Raw genomic sequence first — 23,804 nt, forward strand, 5'->3', positions numbered from 1 at the left:
CGGACCAGTCCCCGGGTCGGGTGATGGCGCGCGCAATCTACCTTTGCCTTGGGCAGGCGTAACTTATCAAACAAAGGTGGGGGGGTTTAGATAGGGCTGGGGGAGTGGGTTAGGTAGGGGAAGGGAGTGGAAGGTGCGGGGGGGTGGAAGGAAAGTTCTCCCCGAGGCCGCTCCGATTTCGGAGCGGCCTCGGAGGGAACGGAGGCAGGCTGCGCGGCTTGGCGCGCACAGGCTGCGGATTTTGCGCAGCCTTGCGCACGCGATCCTGGATTTTAATAGATACATGCGGCTACGCATGTATCTATTAAAATCCGGTGTACTCTTGTTTGCGCCGGTCGCGCGAACAAAAGTACAACCGGGCGTACATTTAAAAAATCTGCCCCTCAGCTTTCATGCTGAAAAACCAATTGATTAAAGCCATGGTCCCCAGCTTTGGGGAGGCATCAGGGGGTGTTTTTAGCTATAAATCCCATGCCCTGAATCTTCTGTCAGTGCCCCAAGTCCCAGATCTACTCTCTCATGCCTCATTTAAACTTGTTCCTGTGGGAACTCTGAACCATTTATCTGGCTAGTCAAAACTAGATAAATGTAGGAATTATGTTATTTTGTTATCTGTCTGATAAAGCTTTTAAAAAGAACCTAAGGGGGTTATTTTCTAATGTTATCGCACGCATGCAATAGCTAGCTCGGGGCGGAGTTGGCCCCGGAAGAAGAGGAGTCAGGGTGGCCCCAGGGACGACTCTGCAAAGACTTCTCTGAATAACTAGTTATTTGGCGCGGCGCCGGCAGCGATCGCACCGCCATGGTGCGATCGCTCCCGGCTATCGCAGGACCGCCCCCCCCCCCCCCATTAACGCGGGATTCAGAGAGCCCGGTGGTGTTGGTGAATCCTGGCCTAAGTTTGAAATATTATCTTGAAACATGCTCTGCAAAGACATCTATTCCATCCATTCTTATGATGTCCTAGATACCTTGGAGATCATGCTTTACTGTATCTAAAAAGTCTTTAATAATTTTCAGGATCTACCAAATACAGTTTTGACTGCAAATTGTCTTCAAGTTCCAGTTTGAGGTGAAGCCCAGTGAGAGCAGATCTTTGCTAAATGAAGCTGCCAGAATTGGATTTTCAGTGGGAATGTGCATCATAGATTGTTGTTTCCCAATTTCATCTTCACTTTAGGAACCTCAGAGTCCTACTAGTTTTAAATATTCATCTGTTCCAAGATGTTTTTAAGTGTGGCGACAAAGATGTCAGTAAAGCCCACTTGAGTTTTTGTCAAATTTACAATAACCTTTATTTCCTCCAAGATGGAATATAAACATGAAATCAGTAATATTGGCACTCTTCATCTATTATTAGAAGTACAGCTGTTTGTGGCAGCTGGAAAGAAAATGTGTAAGCAATTTGCAGCAATTATTTCAAACTGTGCTATTCAGGTCTGATTCATGATACTCTACTCTGTTCATGCAACTTAATAATTGTGGGAGACAAAAGTCATTTTTTAATAGTGTAAACTATGGCCCCTAAGAAGGCTGTAATAATGCTGCTATTCACAGCTAGTGAAAAGACTACAGGACTAAATCACATTTTTTGATCCCACAGCTGCTAGGGGTTCATTCTAAACTGCTTTCTTATGTAATAGAGTTAGTGATATAAAATGGCTAAATAAATAAATAGTGGTTGCATATCTAGAGGTGGCTTATGATATAATAAGGATTCTGCATATGTCTTTCAGGGCTTTGAAGACTGCATTGTCTTTGCAGAGTTAATGGACCAGTACCAGAATGATTTCCGTAAGCAAATCAAGAACCTTGTTTCAGACCAACTTCCAATATATATACGAAAGTTACTTGTAAGAATAATGCATATAGACAATTTTTTGATTTTTGAAAAATAGATCAATTACTTTTTTTACAGATGCCTACAATAGGCATTATATAACTTACTTCCAACTTTCTGTTCCGTTCTGTTTTAATTATGCTCTTGCATTGTCCTAGTAGCAGAATTGCTAATGAATAATGATCCTCCACCATTCCATAACACAAAAGAGGAAGACTGGAGATATTATTGTATTGTGGCTTGAACTACTAAGGATATCTCTGTTTTAGAATTAATTTTGTGTTCTTGATATTCAGTGACGATACTTTGTACCTGAAAGTACTGATTAGAGAGATGTGCAAACAATTTGAAGTTAAACTGAAGCAAGTAGGATTTTAGCTTGATTCAAGTTTGATTGCATTTCAGATTTTTCCCAGATTCATAGAGAAGTCTTCAGATGGGATAGGAAATGGTGTATCATGGATTGGTGGTCACTGGTTAATGTTATGTTTTGTAGGGTTTGGGTGGACCCTTGGACACTGTGGCAGCTGACCATGTCCACGGGGGGAAGACCCGTGAGGGGCCACAGGTCAGGCTCAGCTCCGGACACACAAACACAGATTATATATTTTATTAGACAGTTTATGAAGCCACCAGAGGTGGTGGTAGTGAGTAGAAGATGGAGCCCGGCTATTCCTCAGGGCGCTGGAATAGCGGCTTCTCTGGTAACAGTGCTGTAGGAAGAAGAACTGAGAAAATGAGTGCACTGAGATATTCACAGAATCTCCAGTATGGAGAAGCCCCGAGATAGGGAGAGCTGGCCCTCGAGGAGCGAGTACCAGATCCCTGGGCACAGAGACTCGTTGGCAAGTACTCACGCAGCAGTTCTCCGTGGAAGATGGCACTGGCGCTGGAACGGAGGCAGGCCCTCGAGGAGCGAGTACCTGGTTCCAGGGAAACAGCTCTGAGGAGTAGATGGTAATTGTATTCACAGATGGTATCTGTAGCGAATTCTTCCAAGTAGAAGAGGAGATGGACACAGGCAGCGAGTCAGGGAACATGGGTCCTCGAGGATCGAGTACCGGTTCCTGATAGCGACCTGAAAGAAGCAGAGAGGCCCCTGAAGAGTAGGTACCTTATTAACAGCAAAGAGTCCAATTAGAAGTTGGAGGCAGAGTAGCTGGGTACGGAGAGCGAATCCCATCCGTAAGAATCACCCTTGCTAACTCCACGGCTAGCAATAAACAACAGGCTTAAATATCCGGACAGCCTGACGTCATCACAGGGGGACGCCCCTGAGGTTCGCGCCATAGAGGAAATAAGAGTGAGGGCCGTGCGGCGCGCGCGCCCTAAGGTACCTGAGGAGCATGGCGGGAGGCAGCGCCCAAGCCGGTCCGGGGACGCCGGAGAGGACGGCGGGCAGACGCCGCGGCAGCCAGACATCCACAGAGAGCAGGAGTCGTCGCAGAAAAAGAAAGGTAGGCGGAGTGAAGCCGTCAGGCCATGACGGTTGCAACAGTTAAAGGATAGGACTAAACTGTCAGGTTTTCCAATGGTGAAAGGTAAATAGTAGGAGTGCCCCAAATCTGTACAGGGATCAGTGTTTAACATATTCATTGATCTGAAAAAGGGAAGCATCAAGTGACGTGATCACATTTGCAGATGACCCAAAAATATTCAAAGTACTGTAGATTTACAATCTCATCTTTGTCCTTTTTTCTTTTGCTGCCGTACCTGAAAAAGTCCCTTGTAGGGTTGTTGGAATTTTTTTTTTTTTTTTAAAGCTTGGGACAAATGCTGACAGGGCAAAAATTAAAACCAAAACATTATGACGGTAACTTTCAAACATGCGCGTGGGCATCCATATGCGCATGGTTCCTGGCGCGCACACATGGAAGCGCCGATTTTATAACCTACACACGCCGACGCACTTGTGTCATAAAATCTGCTACCCGCGTGCACGTGTGCCCGATTTTATATTGGCGCGCATCTGCGCACGAATGCTGACTTGCACACATAAGGGGGGGGAATTTTACAAGATGCGCGTCGCAATAGGCAACACAATAGGCCCTAAACCCCATTCCCTCCCAGTCCACTCCAATAGGAACTTCCTAAACCCCCTAACTAACCTGCTTCCCTTTACCCCGATCTGATATCTCAGATCGAATGTCGGTATATAAGAAATAACAAATAAATAAATAAATAAATAAATCGGCCTCGGCCCCTAAAACCACGCTACATTTTTTGCTTTGTTTTAAAACTTACCTGCTCTCCGGAGCAGTAGCAGGTTGCGCAGGCAGGTCGATTGCCAACGCACGCGGCAACGGCACTGTCCCAGCCCGGCCTAGACCCTGCCTCTGGCCCGCCCCTTTTTTCGGCATGACTTCTGCGCATACCAGGAGATATGTGCGTGACTGTGGGCCTTTGAAAATGCCGTGACGCCCACTCGGCCTGGCCATGCCCATATCTCCCAGTATAGGCTTTTTAAAATTAGGCCCTATATTTTATAAAGGACAGCTTCAAAGTTCTGCACACTTTGCTAGACTTTGGTAAACTAAAACAGAATTTATTGCTAAAGACATTAAAGGGAAATGGGAAGAAAGATTTGACGTAGTTGCCGCAATTAAATGAATGGCACACTCTGAAAAAAAAAAAAGACTCTCAAATTCTGGACAAAAAGCCCTCCAACTGATCTGGTTCATAAAAAAAGATAATTATTACCATCAATTTTAACTTGCATTTACATGGAAATCTCAAAACCCTCTCTCTCATCATCAAAAATAGCTTCCTTCTCTGTTGTGTGGCTCTAGCCACATCTGGGAAGATGGCTGTCTTATCAGCCAAAAAGAAAATATTAAGTTAAAAAACAACTTTAAGTTCCACATCTTATCTGGTTCAAGAGCGTAATTGATCAAAGGAGTTGCCCTAGTAGAAACTTCTAAGACTCTTGTAGACAAACAATTTGATCACTGCTCTCCCCAACTTCTTCTGGGTTGGGTGAATAATCCATCACCGATTCCCTCATAGGAAGATTTAAAAAACCTAGAGATCGGCAGGAAGAATCTCTTCAACTTATTCAATGGTGAAATCAAACTAACTTTAGGAAAATTCAAATATCTAAGTTTAGATCTCACATAATTATCACTATTTTCTAACCGGCAATGAATCCTGTCTCTATCCATAATCAATGATTGAAGACTTTTCTGGGGAACATAAGAACATAAGAAATGCCATACTGGGTCAGACCAAGGGTCCATCAAGCCCAGCATCCTGTTTCCAACAGTGGCCAATCCAGGCCATAAGAACCTGGCAAGTACCCAAAAACTAGGTCTATTCCATGTTACTATTGCTAATGGCAGTGGCTATTCTCTAAGTGAACTTAATAGCAGGTAATGGACTTCCCCTCCAATAACTTATCCAATCCTTTTTTAAACACAGCTATACTAACTGCACTAACCACATCCTCTGGCAACAAATTCCAGAGTTTAATTGTGCGTTGAGCTCTGAGAGATAGAGATGGTAACTCACAGATGTTATAAGGCAGCTGAGTCTTCCTGGCAGAAGTGGAGTCCATGTAGCGAGTCCAGGAACATGGGCCTTCGAGGAGCGAGTACCAGTTCCAGACTGCAACCTGAAAGATAAGAAAGAGAGAGAGGCCCCCTTAGGAGCGGGTACCCCAAATAGAGTAGGTCCAAAGGAGGCAGAGTTGCAAGGTATGGAGAGCGAATCCCATCCGTTCGGAAACCTTTGCTAACTCGATTAGCTAGCAATCGTGTAGGCCTTTTGTATCCTGGATGCGTGGCGTCATCACAGGGGGACACCCCTGAGGTTCGCGCCACTGAAGGTACTTGAAACAGGGCCACGCGGCACGCGCACCCTAAGGCAGCTGAACAGCATGGCGGGAGGCAGCGCCCAAGCCGGTCCGGGGACACCGGAGAGGATGGCAGGCAGACACCATGGCAGCCAAACGTCCATCAACCGCAGGAGGAGTCGCCAGAGAGGTAAGGAGGGCAGAGTGGAGACGTCGGGCAGCGACAGTCATAACAGTACCCCCCTTCAAAGGGCGGTCTCCTCTGCAATTCTAATTCTTTTAAATTCTCCTCATGAGTCTTAAAAGTTTGATCATGAACAAGAAGCTGACCTTTAAGATTCCCATGGCCAGACAGAGCCACGTTGATCTTACTAGACAATGATCTTTCCAATTCAGAGATGGCCTCTTTAAATGTGTCTAAGGTAATTAAAGATGGTTTAACAGGGAGAGAGTCATGTGGAAACTGAGGCTCCCAGGGCATCACTCACAGGATGCCCTTCCAGATTGAACAAGGCCTCTACTTGACCTACCACCTTCCCATCCACAGGGCCAGAAACGGTCATGTCAGTCACAAAACTCCCATCCCGCTGGGCCTCATGCTGTTATGCCACAGGTAGGAGGGGTCTCCATAGTAGTGTAGTGCCAACTTTGACTTGGTGTTAAACAACAACTACTTCAGGCACGGTGGAGCTGACTCATCCCAAATTTGGAGGAGAGCCAGCAATAGGACTGAGTCCCTGCAGAAGTGGCACTAACAGAGCCAAGCTGAAAACTTCCTGATCCCATAGCAGGCAAAATATTTTATATGGAGGGTTGGGTAGAGATGGCTAAAGTAGTAGTTCCGGATGGGAGAGACCTTATACTCCCTTTCCTCTTCTTCCCCATATCTCAACAGTCAAGAAATCTTGTAAGGGAAAAGACGCACTGCAAGATGTTAAAGTCCAATTCTGTATCCAGGGGCATGCCCTTTTGGCATGCAGCTTCATGCAACAGGCCTCAGATTTTGTACAAGAACTTGACTTCTTTAGATAATGTCAAATGCCATGGCTGATTCATACACAGTCAGGAGGAAGGAAGACAGCCAATCCAGGATAGCAGCTCAGATGTCAACCTACCTATTTTATAAACATACGCATGTGTATTTTATGTGTGAAAAAATCATAAAACACTTATACATAAAACCCTTGATTTATATGCAGAGTGGGGTATATTTTAAAGTGTATGCATATACCATTTTCAACATACTTATTGGCACGGGTACCTGAAACAACATTTCAGTTCTCCAGTTCACCTAGACAGTCTAGCACTTTAACCTGAACCCCCACATTACTCAAAAAGCAACAAGGTAGGCAATCTAGAAAAGCCGTGAGCAAACATTAGAACGTAGATGCCGAAGAATGTCTTTTTCAATGTCTTTATTGGCTGGAGACGTATGAAAACAATAAAAACGCCCGACTCAGGCCGAGTTTCGCCACATCTGTGTGGCTGCCTCAGGGGCCACTGTGCCGGAGGCCTCGATCCCACCCCCGGACCGCCCTACCCTGCCCACTCCCCGCCCTATGCAAAATAGGCTTGATGCACACAGGAGCAGGTACTTGTGGTTATGCGCGTAATTCTTTTAAAATCCGCCCCACTATGTTTAGGCCAGGGAAGAGAATAATGTGTGCTTGGATGTGTGAATGAGGGAGAGAGAGGGTTAGTGAGTGTGTAAGAACCTGATGGGGGGAAAGAACCTGTGAGTGTGCGTTAATGAGGGGGACACATCCAGTGCGTGTGAGAGAAGCCTGTGTGTGTGTGAGAGAGTTGTTAGAGCCAGTGAATACATGAGAGCCTATATGAGAGAGAGCCAGTGAGTGTAAGAGAGCATGTGTGAGTAAATGTGAGAGATCCAGTGTGTGTGTGAGGGAAGGAGAGAGAGCCAAGTGTGAGAGAACCAGTGTGTGTCTATGGAAGAGAAAGCCAGTGAGTGTGAGAGCTTGTGTGTGTGTGTGTGAGCTTGTGAGTGTGTATGTGTCTGTATATTTGAGGGAGAGAGAGTCAGTGAATGTTTGAAAGCCTGTGTGCGTAAGGGAGAGAGAACCAGTGAATGTGTGAGAGCCTATGTTTGTGAAGGAAGGAGCGAGAGACAATGATTGTGTGAGAGAGATGAGTGTGCATGAGAGTTAAAAGTGTGAGAGAGAGAATGAATATGTAAATTAGGAAGTTTTTGTAGAGGAGAGAGGATAAGGTGTGCACCCTACTTCTCTACCACTAATCCACAACAATCTGAAGGTGACTGGAAATCAAACGTTCCCAGGTATGGAGAGTTTGAGTTATTTTTTACTCCTGTTTGTTTTAACTATTGTATGTTATTAGATGTGTCTGCTGTTTTGACATATTATATTGATGCTTGGTAAATTTTTTAAAATTTTAATATGTTATTAATTATTGGATGTTAGTTAATTCATTAACTATTTTGAAATATGTATTTGTATTGGTATGGTTTCAATATTATGGTTTTATTATTTGTTTTATGAGGAATGAAAATGTTTATTCTATTTTTGCTCTACATACAGAGGCTGGCTTGTTGCAGTTACCAGTTCAGTTTTTATCTGCACATTTTATTTATACTTTATGGTCTCTTTATTCTTTATTTGACAAGGGTCTGTCTATGTCTGCATGTGTAAGCAAGGTTAGGTATTCTGTTTGCATGTACTTTCTGTGCAAGGATCTATAGCAGCTTGGCTTGTTCTGCTCCCCTAATAGGAGGTGTATTGGTATTTTTGGACCTGGTATAATATTTGCAGTGTTGCCTTTTTTTAAGGTAGGTTTTTTATTTTTTGAGCTCTGGCAATGAGTGTGGTTTTGGTTTGGGAGGTGTCCTTTATTGTAATTGTAATTCAGTTTACGTATGGCTTTCTGGTGGCCAAGCCCACACCCAACACACATTACAATAGGCCTAATAGCATATACGTTCCAAGTGTCTTTTCTGGTTGGCACCACAGCAGTGCATGGAAATATAAAATTGATGTTGTGAGTGATATTTTTACCTCAGAAGACTGTAATTTGAATGTCCTTTTCCATGTAAAATTTGTTACAATAACTACAACATTTTTCATTGTGTGTGTGGGGCGAGCTGGGGGGACAGGATCACACAAGGCTGTAAGCTTTGCCTAGGCCCTAGGACATCTGATATCCTTTCACCAGTCTTGGGATGGCAGTGGTGGGTAAAGGAGTATGATATAAGATTAAAAAAAAAAAAAAGAAATGTTTTCCTAATGGTGGGGTTGGCAGTTAAGTAATTGTTGGCAGTTAAGTAATTTCTTGCTCATTCTAATGGAATGCTATTGGTATTTTTATATTTGGGATCATTTGGTCGCACCACACTTTGTGCAGTTTTCTAGTAATAAGGCAAGTAACAGAAGTTTAAAATAGTTGTGTGGAAGGACATAGGTGAAAATTTTTCTCTGCTCATCCAAGTATTTGTAATTTTGACAGATGAAAGTTGGCAACCCTAAAATCAGTGAGTATTTGAAATATATGTAAACGGCTAGACGCTGTCTTTAAGTTTTGAAATAGGAAAGTAATAGTGCTCATAAGTGGTGTATGTGCCTACAGTGACATCACAAATCACTCGCTGATTATGACATCACATCACCAAAGCTAAAAAAAAATTAGAAAGTCCTACTTAAAACGACTGCAAGATAATGACCTCGGGTGGTAGCTAATTACACAGCCGTGTGACAGCCTCCTTGGTCTCTTGCAGTACTGTAGCTCTTTAAAGAACGTATACACCAGTGATGGCTAATTGCTTTGTCTATTCTGTCTGGAAGCAGAATTTGAAAGTGTCTGGCATGTAACTGGTTCCCTTCCATTCCAGGGATTTGCCTTCCTGAATTTTCAAGACTTAGGGTACCAGATACTCACGCCATTTCGGACCTGGCCATGTATAATTATAAAGAGGTAAGGAGCAGTGCTTTGGTCGCATGTTATCGCAACCGTAATGGAATAAGGGGGAAGCTGGCCGAGAGGCTATTCTAACTGCCCTGCCCCCATGCAGGGGGAGGGAGGGGGAAAACTAGCTCTTATTAATATTCAGATTCTCCTGCTATCAAGTAAAAATGCAGAGACAATATACTTTTTGCCTTTGAGCGTTTCAGACAAAAAAGATGCTCGGTGCCAGCCAAGCCTGGCATGTTTTCTCATGGCTGAGGCTCGTCCAGGTGGGCAGGGAAGCCCTCCCCCCCACTCCCTGGTGTTGTGTATAAGATGCTTTCATCCATTAATAACAAATGTTGCACTCTTGCCTATAATGGGGACTTTGGGGGAAGGGGGTCCTCTCACCTGGAAAAAAAAATGGTAATTCGGCTACTCTGCACTATAACAAAGGATAAAAACCAAAATGATCGTGTTTGCTACATGCCCCACCCACAGAACTGTGATGTTACATGCGGGGATATCACAGTCACTTCTGTGGTTCTTATGAAGTCTCAAAAGTCGGATTATGGTATCACTATCGAAATCTACTAGGAAACCTCATTGGATGATAAATTTGATAGTTTCTGGCGCACACATCAGTCAAAGGAATTTGACTTCTGTATTGGAGAAAATACAATAAAACAGCATATTTGTTGTTGTTTTTTTTTAATTTTTAGCCCATACCTGTGATCTTATTGTGTTCTAAATGATATTAAAAATGCTATAAAGTACATCCAAGTACACAAAAATGCATACATTTATTGTAACAATTTAGGGCCTGATTTTCAAAGAGTTATGCAGGGGTTGCCTGAATAAATTTGGCATATATGCGCATACGTAGCAGTTACCTACGTATATGATGTTTTGCAAACATTACAAGTAAGCTCATACTTGGGGGTGTCGCATGCAAATGCTAGCAGAGGGGCGTTCTGGGGCAGGGCTCAGAAATATGTGCACAGTGCGGTACTTTGGAAGCAGTTTACATGCATACTTTATCGTACTTGTCTGTACATTTTTACACCTGCTGAGTTGCAGAACTGAAATCGCAATTTTTTTTTATCTGCAGTTTTTGGTTGAAAGGTCTGAGTTAAGTGATGCGGGGGTCAATCTGATGTGCTGAAGGGCCTAGATCAGGGATACCCAACCAAGGCCTGCAGGCTACATCCAGCCAACTGACACATTTTAACCATCCCGCTAAGTCCCAGCGAAATGCAATTACCGCAGCCTCTAAAGCATCTCTGATTGCCCATCCAAGTTCTCTTGTTTGTGGGCGGTGTCCGTCCCCCCCCCGCCGGTAGCTTCTGTCCCAGGTGCATGGTTTTCGTCCACTCTCCTCCTAACTCCTATTGGCCTGAGCAAGTAACGCATTAAGAGCAGATGTCAAAGCATGATGGGGAGGAGTGAGGAGGGAGGGGACAGTGGAAAGAGGCTATAAGGGGCTGCACAGTGCTGAGAGAAGTCGCTGCCGCCGGCATTACCATGGCTGAGATTTGGCTGCTGCTGCCACTGCTAGTATTAAGGGGAGCTGCTACCACTGCTGACCCTGAGAGATGTCACCATCTCCACCGCTAAGAGGAGCTGCTGCAGCCCCCCGAGGAGGAAGGGAAAGGGGGAGACCGGCATGCAGGAGATTCTGAGGAAGATCTGCTGCCACTAAGAATAAGAACTAGAGGGAATGATGTGCATCATGTAGGAAGAGGGAAAAAATCAAGCCACTAGGAGTGGGGTAAAAAGGGGATGCTACTGCTGCTGGTAGGGCCCCTGGTCTCCTGTGAGAGGTAGGGTCGCCAACTGAACTCAGGTCAACCGAACAGGCTGATCCAGTCCTGGCTTTGCCCCACCTCGTGATGAATTTTTAGTTCTGTGTCATTGGTTTGCCTATGAAGGTCAGCATTATAGGATCAGGCATGCAAGAGGACTAAACCAGGACTGGATCAGCACAACTGGTCAACCTGGCATCAGTTGGCAATGCTGGTGAGAGGGTAAGAGGAGGGGGAGGGAAGAGGTGATAGTCAAGGGAGGGGAAGGTTTAAAAGGGGAGAGGAGGTAAGTGACGTGGAAAGGAGAAGTATGTGAAAGGGAGGGAGTATACCACACATATATTTACACACACATTCCTACACCTCAGGGGGCAAATGCAGGGGGGGGGGAGGGTTCACTTGAGTGTGATAAGAGTTGCCATCTTCTAAGAAATCTAGAATCTAGAGTGTAGCAGATGACTTCTGCCATCTGCTGCACTCCTGGAACCCTGTTCCCTCCCCCTCCCTTTCCCAGCATTTCAGATCAACGAAAGGGCCAGTCAGGCTGCTCCCTACCCTCTGCTCAGCAAATTCTGAGGAGACACCCCCTCCCACGCTTCTGGCCATCTCGGTGATTTGAAATGTTCTAAAAGGTCCATCTCAATAAAGTTTGGGGACCCCTGTTCTAGGTAAACTGGTGGAGGTGTCGGTGAACTGGTGATTCCAAGTACAATTCCATGAAGTTAGCAAGTAGCACATTTAAGACTAATCGGAGAAAATTCTTTTTCACTCAACGCACAATAAAGCTCTGGAATTTGTTGCCAGAGGATGTGGTTAGTGCAGTTAGTGTAGCTGGGTTCAAAAAAGGTTTGGATAAGTTCTTGGAGGAGAAGTCCATTAATGGCTATTAATCAATTTTACTTAGGGAATAGCCACTGCTATTAATTGCATCAGTATTCACTAATCTCCAACCGACCTCTTCTCCCTTTTTATTCAATTCTCCAACTGTTCTCTATTACAAGGGAACCTTGTTCGGTGGTACTTGTACGGGGGTTTTATATAAGGATAACCAATTTGCAGTTATCCTTTTTGTTCACCCCCATCTATTATTCTTTTATTAATTCTGAAAACATTCACTTTTTTGTTTTTTAATTTTTCTATCTTTTTTCTTTTTCCTTTTAAATCCCTTCTCCCTGGCTGCTTGTCCGACCCTCTTGAGCTTTTATTTTATACTTATCAAGGTCGCCGCCTCTGTTGATGTTCATAGGTACGGAGCTGGATGGGCAGCTCCGTACCCATTTGCACATGTCCATTATAAAATTGTGCACATATGTATGCGCGTTCAACCTATTTCATAACATGTGCACATGTTATAAAATGACCGCGTCCTTTTGTGCAAGTCGGCATACGTGCGTACATGTGCACCTGTGCGCAGGTTTTAAAATTCACCTTTATGTATACTAATGCCCATAGTATGGGAAATAACATCCTGGAGCTAGAGCAATCATGGAAGAAGCTGATTTGGATGTAATGGCTGAGGTACATGGAAAGCAACAATGGGATATGATTATACCAGACTACAATCTATTTGGGAAGTACAGGATAGGAGGAAAAGGAGAAAGAGAGTAGAAGAGGCACTGTAGTTTAATCAGGAAAGAGAGAATGGAACATCTATTTAGGTTGGGATAACATACATACCTCCAATGCAGACAGAATAAATGGATAGAGATTTAATGGAGGATATTCACAAAATAGCTATGAAAGGGAAGGTACTATTGCTAGGGGATTTCAGTCTGCAAGGTGTTGATTGGGACATCCCAGCTGTGATGTCTTCTAGAAGCAGGGAATCCTGGATTTTCTGCAGGGAGAACTGCACCATCAACTGATAACAGAACCTACACAGGAATGGGTAGAGATGTGAATCGGGTGCCAGAATCGGTTCCAGTTTCGGTATCATGGACCCGTGGGAAATTCCGTTTCCCATGGTCCGGATGGTTTTTTTTTTCGGCTGTCCTGAGCCGGAAAAAAAACCCCCACCTTCCCGACCCCCCAAAATTTTACTAAAGTACCTGATGGTCCAGCGGGGGTCCCGGGAGTGATCTCCCGCTCTCGGGCCGTCGGCTGCCAGTAAACAAAATGGCGCCGTGGCCCTTTGCCCTTACCATGTGACGGGGGCTATCGGTGCCATTGGCCGGCCCCCGTCACATGGTAGGAGCAATGGACGGTCGATTCGTCCATTATTTTTATTTATTTATTTATTTATTTAGAGATTCTTATATACCACGGTACGTATAGATATACATCACCTCGGTTTACAGTAAACAATAAATTAGCAACAGGCTTTACATACAACAGGTAATACAGGAAGTAAACAAATAACAGCAACAGGCTTTACATAAATAACGGGTTTCAGAAGTACATAGTATAACTCCTTTAACTATAAAAACCAATGCATATTCTATTTCGACAACGAAGCAGGAGAGAAAATATGCCATTAACCTGTTAAAGGCCTAATCCAATGTCAAGTTAATGACATTGGATTAGGCAATGTCAAGTTAATGACATTGACATTAGTTACGTATGGTATTCGTTTCCCATTAAAGTTAAAAAAAAATCCATCCCAATCCTTTAAACTTAATTAACTACAACCCCCCACCCTCCTGACCCCACAAGACTTGCCAAAAGTCCCTGTTGGTCCAGCGGGGATCAAGGAGTAATCTTTTGCCCTCGGGCCGTCGGCTGCCAGTATTCAAAATGGCGCCAATAGCCTTTGCCCTTACTATGTCACAGGGGCTACCGGTGCCATTGGTCGGCCCCTGTCACATGGTAGGAGCACAAGATGGCTCCTACCCCTTACTGTATAAGGGGTAAAGCTAGCGTGTCGAAAACGCGCGGCCAAACCCGGGCTAACAGTGCGCTCCACCGGAGCCAGAATCGTCTACACTGTACTGTATCGGCCCGATAGTGATAGGAGGAAGTACAAAAGCGGCAGTGTGAGACTCATAAGTGAAGGAGAGGAATATATACTGGGTGACGAGGGAAAAGGCAGAATTGCTTAACAAATATTTCTGTTTGGTGTTCACAGTAGAAATGCCAGAAGCAGCTGGACCACATAAACTGTACAAAAATAGGATTGGAACTGACATACATTTCAAACGATTTTCAGAAGTCTGTGTTCATGAGAAGCTAACTAAACTAAAAGAAAATAAAGCAATAGGGATCCATCCAATGGTGTTAAGGGAACTTCGAGAACTTCAGGCAGCTCTGCGATCTGACCTTTTCAGTGCTTCTTTAGTCAGTAGTAGTTCCTGAGAACTGTAGACAGAAAGCTGTGGTTCCGCTTCACAAAAGTGGAAGTAAGGAGGGGGCTGGGAACTAGAGGCCAATTAGTCTGACCTCTGTGGTGAGTAAAGTAATGGAATTGCTGCTAAACAGAGGATAGTGCAGTTTCTGGAATCCAATGAATTATATGATGTGGGGCAGCATTGTTTTACCAGAGGAAGGTCTTGTCAGAAGAATCTGATCAGTTTCTTTGACTGGATGACCAGAGAGTTTGGATCCGGGAAGACGCTAGAAGTAGAGTACTTGGATTTCAATAAGGCCTTTGACACAGTTCCACATAGGCAACTTATAAATAAATTGAGCATCCTAGGTATGGGCCCTCAAGTGACTAACTGGGTTAGAAATTGGTTGTGGGAGGCAACAAAGGATAGTGGTAAATTGAGTCCACTCCAAGGTCAGGGGTTTTTACTAGTTGTGTGCCGCTGCAATCAGTCCTTGGACTGGTTCTTTTCAACATTTTCATCAGCAGTACTGTAAAAAGTCTATCGGGAATGATTTGACTTTTTGTGGATGATACCAAATCTGCAACAGGGCAGACACCCAGGAAGGTGTCTAGAGCAGGGGTGGGCAATTAATTTTCCCATGGGGCCGCATGAGAAATTGGGATGGTTTTAGAGGGCCGGACTAATATAATTAACTCAGTTCTCAATAGCCCTACTTATGAAAAGACAGCAGTTTACCACCAATGTATGTCCTCTGAGAAAACACAACAAATAAGACCGATACAAACGCTTACATGCTAGCAAAATATCTCATCTCGGTAACAGACACAGAACCGACATAACATACTCCCAGGATCTGTAGTAATGCACATAAACTAATCCGTACACAGTTACACCTGTATTATGGAATACACTCAAACAGGAGCAACCCTATCTATGAAAAGGCAACACTATAAATATTACATCAGACCCTAAACACCAATACACCTCTTATTAGGAAAACAGAACTAACAAGCAGCTATAGATCCCCAAACAGAAATAATTGTAAAACTATACTAATAAGCAGAATAAATGTTTCTAAACAGCTATGAACAGAATAACATCCAACAATTAAAAACTCATAAAAACTATTAAACATTCTCCAAACACCAATAAAATATTTCAAAAAAGACATCACACAATTAAAATGGCAGTCAAGAAAAATAAACTTAAAGCCACCTTTACTTACCCCCTCCAGCAGCTCTCCTACTCCCCTTCCCTGCAGGCCATGGCACACACCAGAAGCAGCAGTAGAAGCTAAGCTCTATACTTATGGACCTCTTCCTTAGTGCCCATGTCTCTCACACACACACCATACCAGTCATGCCCCCATGACCAGTTTCTGTCTCTCACATACCAATCATCTCCCAAACAGTCTTTGGCACACACACACCAGTCACCTTCCTGAACAGTTTCTCTCATGCCATACACACACACACACACACCCACCCACACACAGGCTTCCCACTCCCGTGTTCTACTTGCATATATGGTCTTCTCACTCTCATAATCACTTTCTCTGTCTCTCTCTCTCACACACACACACACTCACTCACCAGTCTCTCACTCCCATGCTTGTTCTCTCCACATGCACAGGCTTCTCATTCCCAAAATCACTTTCTTTCTCTCTCTCTCACACACACACACACACCAGTCTCTCACTCCCATGTTCTCTTTCAGATATACCGGCTTCTCCCTCCCATGATGTGTCTCACACACACCCGGGTTTCTCACTCCCATGCTCACTCTTCACATGCACAGGCTTCTCATTCCCATAATCACTTTTTCTCTCTCTCTCTCTCACACACACACACACACACCAGTCACCTGATCTCACTCATGCATACACACACACACAGGCTTCCCACTCCCAAGTTCTCTTTCAGATATACCGGCTTCTCCCTCCCATGCTGTGTCTCACACACACCCAGGTTTCTCACTCTCATGCTCACTCTCTTCACATGCACAGGCTTCTCATTCCCATAATCACTTTCTCTCTGTTACACACACACCAGTCTCTCTCATTTCCATGCTCACTCTCCACGTGCACAGGCTTTTCATTCCCTGAATCACATTCTCTCACATTCACACACACCAGTCTTTTTCTCTCACACACACAGTCACCTTACCAAGCAGTCTCTCTCTCTCATGCATGCACACTCACCCAGGTTTCTCACTCCCACAACTCCAGGCTTCTTATGCTGCTTTCCCACATACCCAGACTTCTCACTTCCATGCTTTTTCTCTCACACACACACATCAGTCACCTCCCTGACTAATGCCTCACACTCTCACATACACATCAGTCATCTCCCTGAGCAATCACTTTCATTGTCTCTCACATACAAACACACATCAGCTCTCTGACCACTCAATCACACACAGGCTGGCTGGCTGCTTCTCACTCTCTCTTACTCACTTCCTCTTCCCCCTACATATGTCACGGAGTTTTTTGCCGGTCCGCGGTGCGCGCTCCCGGTCTCTCCCGCTGCCGTTGCCGCTGGGCTGTCAGCACGTTCAAGCCCAGTGGGAACGGCAGAGGTGTTGGAAGAAGCTGTGGCACCCGCGGCTGGCCTTTTCTTCTTCCCGCGCCTGCCCCCCTCCCGTGACCCGAAACAGGAAGTGATACACGGAGCGGTGCGCGGGAAGGAGAAAGAGCCGTGCCGCGTCGGCTGCAGCATCGGCCCCCGAGCAATTGAACCAGCCAGCAATCGAGAAAGGAGTCAGCAGCATGAGCCCCTGCAGGCCAAGAAAGAAGAATCCCTTCGGCCGCGGGAGGCTCATGCTGCTGACTCTTCTCGATTGCCGGCTGGTTCAATTGCTCGGGGGCCGATGCTGCAGCCGACGCGGCACGGCTCTTTCTCCTTCCCGCGCACCGCTCCGTGTATCACTTCCTGTTTCGGGTCACGGGAGGGGGGGGGGGGGGCAGGCGCGGGAAGAAGAAAGGCCCAGCCGCGGGTGCCACAGCTTCTTCCAACACCGCTGCTGTTTCCACTGGGCTTGAACGTGCTGACAGCCCAGCGGCAACGGCAGCGGGAGAGACCGGGAGCGCGCGCCGCGGACCGGCAAAAAACTCCGTGACATATGTAGGAAAGAAACTCGAGCGAAGACACGCTGCCCGATTGGCCGGTGCTGGGCAAGGCTTGCCCAGCACCGGCCAATCGGACAGCGTGCCTTCGCTCGAGTCACTCCCTCCTCCCCCCCCCCCCCCGGACGCTGTAAAAAAAACAAACAGTTCATTCTCCACTCCCTCGCTCCCCGATTGGCCGGCCAATCGGGGAGCGAGGGAGCGGAGAATGAACTGCTGCCTTCCCTTGCAGAGGGAAGGCAGCAGTGCCTCATTCCCCGTCTGCTCTCAGCAGTGGGCGGGCCGGATTCAGACCGTAGGCGGGCCGGATTCAGCCCGCGGTCCGCCCCTTGCCCAGGTCTGGTCTAGAGTCTGGCAGCTACGATTTAATGCTAAAAAATGCAAGGTCATGCATTTGGGCTGCAAAAACCCGAGACCACAGTACAGTGTAGGGGGTGAATTTCTATGCAAGAATCAAGAGCCGATCCTGGTGGCTACCAGCATGATTGCACGTGTGAAATGCTTACATTGCATGGCATTTTCCCAATAATGAAAGGTGATTAAGTGATTCCCTGTGTGTGATGAGTTTAGTCTTGCTTTTTAAATTCTTAAACCAAAGTATTCTAGGGTGTGTAGTACTGAATTTTATACTGTCATGGGATTATTAGCTATAGAATACTTTGTAATCAGAGTTAAAAATACTAGAGGGATGGTGTATGGCTGGCTCCATGGGAATGGCTAAGTAATACAAGACGTTTATCTCATGATATCAGTTCACTTAAGTATTATGGAAATGAGATTTTAAGGTGTTTATTTTTCTTCAAAAAAATTTCAGGCCTTATTGCAAAAAAAAAAAAAAAAAAAGATTAACTACAAAACTCTGAGGTGTAATTAAGTTTCACAGAAAACTACTGAATTGTGTGATTTTTTTTCATGTGTATTTTTGCAATGTGTAAATTGCTAATGAACTGATTTGCATGATTCTTCAGCTCATTAGTGATTTTGCATGATTTTTGCAGATTCTTTTGCAAGCACAAAATTTTTACCATGGGTAAAAATGCATGTTTGCTATTTTGCACATTATTGTGTTTGCAAATTCATTCACACATTAGTACAATAGCCTCTAGGATTGAAAGAGAATCTCTCATTATTGATAGTCATCATGCTTAAAGTACATCATGCAATCACTGACAAGCTTCTGTTTGAACTATCCTTTTTTTTTTTTTTAAGATGCGTGCACATGTCAATTCTAAGTGGTTCCTTTTCCGGAAATATTTAGACAATTTCCTGCATGCGGTCATGCCTTCTACCATTATTCCACTTTACACAATGGTAAGATTTGTATTAATTTTTTCCTTCAGAGATGTTCTTTTTCCTTGAATGCTACAAGCCAGTTGGGTTTTCAGGATATCCACAATGAATATGCATGAGATGCATTTGTATGCAGTGGAGGCAATGCATGCAAATGCATCTCATGAATATTCAGTGTGGATATCTTGACCACCTAACTCGAAGACTGGAGTTGGCTATCCCTGTTCTATTTTCTCCAAAAATATCCAGTCATTGCCTCTTTTCTTAATCATTTTCAGGTAACTTTTAGTAGGAGACGATACCATGAAGTGGTACAGCAGTGGAAATGGCAAAATAAGGTTAGTTTAAAATGTGCAAAATGTTTTTTTAACTGATAGGTCGAAGCCTTGACAGGTGCTGCTGTTCACTCAACCCCTTGGCATGTAACTGGCTCTAAACCAGAGACATCTTGCTAAAAATGAAACTTGTCTTTTAACAGATGGAGTTATACATATTTAAAATTAGATAGCAGAACATTTTGTTGTCCATTGATTTCTAGGTTAAGAAATATGGATTAAACATGTCAAGATATACAATAGAATCAGTAGAAGTATAAAATATTGCACCACTAAGTGACAACATAACCTTTGCCTTGGAGAATTAAAACCCCTAAATGTCACATTTCACTCTGAGACTTAGCGCCTATCACATGCTGTTTGAAATTAGCATGCACAATTTTCTTCACATAAATCCATCAAAACACACAATACATTAATGAGCTGCCTCACGTGCAAATGCATGCGAGGCAGCTCATTAATATTAAAATAGCTTATCACAGATTGCCAAAAAATCTGCAATAAGATCCGCAATAAACCTTGAAAAGAAAACTACAGCTCAAGAGATGTTGTAAACTTTCTGCCTGGAACAGCACCAAGCTAACAAGCTTACTGATATTCTTGGGGGCCCCTCCCTCAAGTGGCAAAAGTGTCATATAGCCTTAACTCCCTCTCCCATGACCAAATGCGCCTTCTAAGAAAAAACAGGCCTTTTGTAGCCCCTCCTTTCCTCAGCCACCCTGGCATAACCCCCTACCCCCAGCCTTGCCAACAGAGCATTTTTAAAGCCCTGATCTCCACCCGCCCCCATGTTTGAAAAAGTTGTATATTAGCATCAGGATAAGCTAGATATTTATTTGAAATATGGAATGTTTAAGAGATTTATTCTTGAGTTGAAATTTATGAACTAGGATTTTTTTTGAATTGTATTATGCTGCCAAAGGCAGCTCCTCATGAGTGAAACATGGCTTGTGCTGGCAAGGCTGATTCTAGTTGAGTGCAGAACCAAGGATGAACCAACTGGTGTGGATCCCTCTTAACATTTTGTGCCATGTGGCGCTGAGGCTCTTTCTTCCTCCCCCTGCCCCTTCCCTCTCCAAAGAGGGAACTCTATGAGCTGGAGGAGCCCTCCTATCGCACCAAAGAAATCCTGAGATGGGATGGGGAAGAGTTGTGCAGGTAGCGTCAACACTTACCACCTCCCTCAGTGGTCCACAACTTGGGAAAAACTGCAGTTCTTTGACCTGCGTGGGCTATATCAGAGGGCACTGCGGCTACATTGGAAAGGAGTTAGAGCCTGATTGACATTGTGTCCAAACACCTCTAGGAACTGCATATCAGCCCACAGGGCCGGAAGGTATATCTCTGTGGTGTGGGACCTGGGACAGTCACCCCAATTCCCTCTTCCCACCTACTGATGGCCTTGCATGCAGGGATTTCTGTTCTCTGAGGGGATGATTTTTCATAATGGCATTTTAAAGAAGAATTTTTTACTCCAACTTGGCTACCCATAACCTGCAATGTCATTAGCTCATGTTTATTTTTATCTTCCCCCTGTTTTCTCATCATAATGCTGCACAGTACTCAGCCAACACCAACCTGTCAACATAAATCCAGCTGAGTTTTGGGGAGATGTAACCAGCTGGTTCCAATCCAACTACCCAACTCTTCCTCGTTTCGAAAGATATGTACAAAAATATGTTTCAAATCATTTTTGTGGATATATTTTAACTATGGCAGTCGGTCCTTTTCTCTGATTTTTGCAATTTGTAGTCTCAGTATTCTGGGATATAAGTCCTTACTGGCTGAATAGTAAAGATATCTTTTTAATAAAGCTTTGAACTCTGGAAATTATTTAAAAAAAAATAGGGAAGCAAAAAAGGAGTGGACCTAGGAGGGTTCCGAAAATGTCCGTCTTGCATCAAATCGGGTTGGAAATAATGGGACTGTCAATGTTTTATCAAAGAAAACTGGAACCTCTTCTTTATTTGTAGGTCATCAACAGAGGCCTTTTCTTGGTGGGAGTGACAGCGGCATTCAGTATCATGTACCTGTTGATAAAATATCAACCGTATACCTCCACCTATGTGGAGGATTTATGGAGCTGGGCAGCTCACTTAAAGGAATGCTTTCCAATAAGACACAACTGGAATTGAAGCAGCTAGTGGTGATGTACTGGTATTTTTATTAGAGCTATCTTGAGCCTCTGAAAAGATGTACTTATGTTTGTAAATCTGCATACTACAAATGTTTGAATGCTGCAAATTAAACTTTGTGATGGTTGAACCTTGCTCACAAGTATACTACTCAGTTATTGAAAAGATTGAGCAGATGCATCTTTGGAAAACATTTTTATTCTTGTTTTCTTGAAATAGCGGTTGGGATAGAATGTGTTGCAATGATGGCAAGGTTACAAAATACTTCTGCTTGAGTCAGTTAAGGACTGCACACTTTCACTGTTTCACTCGGGAGCTTCCTCTAGTTTATAAATGCATCAGGCCTAGGCCTAGGTTCAGGCTCGAGGCTGTGGCCTCACCTAGGGCATGGGCCGAGACTCAAAGCCAGAGCCTCGCCTAAGGAATAGACCCGAGCCCCCCAAATCAATAGCTTACCTGATCCATCAGGTATCCAAGGACCAGGCTGGGTCCTGACGCCCGGGCCTCAGCCTGGAACCAGGCCCGACACTGAGGCCCGGCCCAGAGGCTGGGTCCCGACAGGCCTAGGTCTTTGGACTTGGGCCCGGGTTCAGGCCTAGGCCCGATGCCAAGGATCGGCCCGGAGACCAGCTTCCAACACCAGGATCTCGACCCAAACCCAGGACTGATGTCCAGGCCCAAGCACAATGCCACGGCCCAGCTGCCAGGTCCTGATGCCAGGGCCACGGCCCAGCTGCCAGGTCCTGATGCCAGGGCCTCGGCCAGAACCTAGGCCTGACATCAGGCCTGGCCTGGAGGCCCAGGACTTGCAGCGCCATCAATACCATCCTCTTCTTTCTTCTTTACACTGAAGCTGTGCACTGGGGTCGCTTCAGAGTTAATTAACTCTGGTACATTCAACCCAGTTGAGGGTGCCATTTTGATGTATGGAATTGTAGGGCATTGTTGTACATCCAAATGGAGCCATTTGCTGAGGTGAATGCGCCAGAGTTAATTAAATTCTGCGCAACCCCAGCGCATGGTGTCAACTTAAAGAAGAGAACAGTGATGATGGAGTTGTGAGGCTTGGGATTTGGGCCTGGGCCTGACCCTGACCCTAGGCTGAAGCCCAGGCATCAAGACCTGGCCTCCAGGCCAGGTCCTGGTGTTGAATCTGGGTCCAAACCGGGGCTCAAGCCGAGGCCCAGGCATCAGAACCCAGCCTTCAGGCTGGGCCACAGTGTTGGAGAAGTTACCAGGCTCTGGTCAAGGCCCAGACAGGACTCAGCTTCTGGCCTGGACTCGGCCTCAGGCCTGGATAAGGGCGGAGGTCCTGTCCTTAGGATCCGACCTCCTGGGCCATTCCGTGGCGTTGAGCCTGGACTTGGTATTTGGTCTCCAGCCTAGGCCAAGGCCCCAGTATCAGGACCTGGCCTCTGGGCTGAGATCCCAGAGTTGGGCTTTGGGCTGGGGCATGGTTCAGGCCTGTGTCTGGTCTCCAGCCTAGGCAGAGCTTGCGGCGACCTACCATGGTCTATGCAAGGCTGAGGCTTTGGCCTGGGCCTAGGCCTCGCTGGCAGATCCTCACCAGCCTGGGTAAGTGGAGGCCAGGGGGGATACTGGCCCTGGAATTTTTATGGGTGGGAGGGATAGGTGGTGGGGATGGGTTGGGAGGCCTTGGGAGGCCTTGTTTTTTTGTTTTCTTTGTTAATGTTTAATTCATTTTTTACATGCCTAAAATATTCCATCTCTCGAAAATGAACTGATAAACGAAAATTTTTATCCCTGCACACCCTTATCACTCAATCAGTTAGCAAGCTTGAAATCTATTTGAACTTAGCTAATCCTGAAAAACTCGCAAAACTTTTAATTTTTAGAATTTTGCTGGAAACAGGCTAGTTTTCCTTCAAACCTACTTTTAAAGATTTGCATATCTGTACTGCAAGCCAAATTAGCTCCTAGGTGCAGGATCTTCATCATCCCCTCCACACACAAATATGCTTACCCTACCCCTTTTAACTAACATAGCCCTGCATGGCATGGGTGACTGCAGGCACATGCTTCCTGGGAAATCTAGCTCCATCTCTACTGAAGAATATCAATTCTTAAAAATCTGAAACATTCCAGAGGGGACAGACTCTTTAATATGCATTTTGGCAACTGGACTTTAAATCGTATTTGTAAAATAGCCACCCAAGCCAAAACATTTTTAACATCTGTAATGATTTTTTTTTCTGCATCTAGAATCAAAGTCATGGAAGGAGCCAGCCTCAAACTGAGATGCGACATAGTAGAACTGTCTGGCCTTGTCTGAAATATGGAATCATT

General features: G+C 45.0%; 1 protein-coding gene across 4 annotated transcripts; it reads left to right on the top strand.

Moving 5' to 3' along the window:
• Positions 1–1,738: 1,738 nt before the first annotated feature.
• Positions 1,739–23,804, top strand: LOC115087169 (kynurenine 3-monooxygenase-like). 4 transcript variants are annotated; one of them, XM_029594011.1, is made up of 6 exons: positions 1,739–1,794; positions 9,490–9,572; positions 18,947–19,048; positions 19,306–19,365; positions 21,336–21,513; positions 23,721–23,804. In XM_029594011.1, exons 1-5 carry the CDS (start codon positions 1,770–1,772, stop codon positions 21,495–21,497), a joined length of 432 nt encoding a protein of 143 aa, XP_029449871.1. In that variant the 5' UTR covers positions 1,739–1,769; the 3' UTR covers positions 21,498–21,513; positions 23,721–23,804. The 4 variants fall into 4 exon arrangements, with proteins under 4 accessions (XP_029449871.1, XP_029449872.1, XP_029449873.1 ...); XM_029594012.1 differs by having other exon boundaries at positions 21,336–21,508; XM_029594013.1 differs by lacking the exon at positions 23,721–23,804 and having other exon boundaries at positions 20,923–21,632.

Source organism: Rhinatrema bivittatum, chromosome 3 (assembly GCF_901001135.1).
Source record: "Rhinatrema bivittatum chromosome 3, aRhiBiv1.1, whole genome shotgun sequence".
NCBI lineage: Eukaryota > Metazoa > Chordata > Amphibia > Gymnophiona > Rhinatrematidae > Rhinatrema > Rhinatrema bivittatum.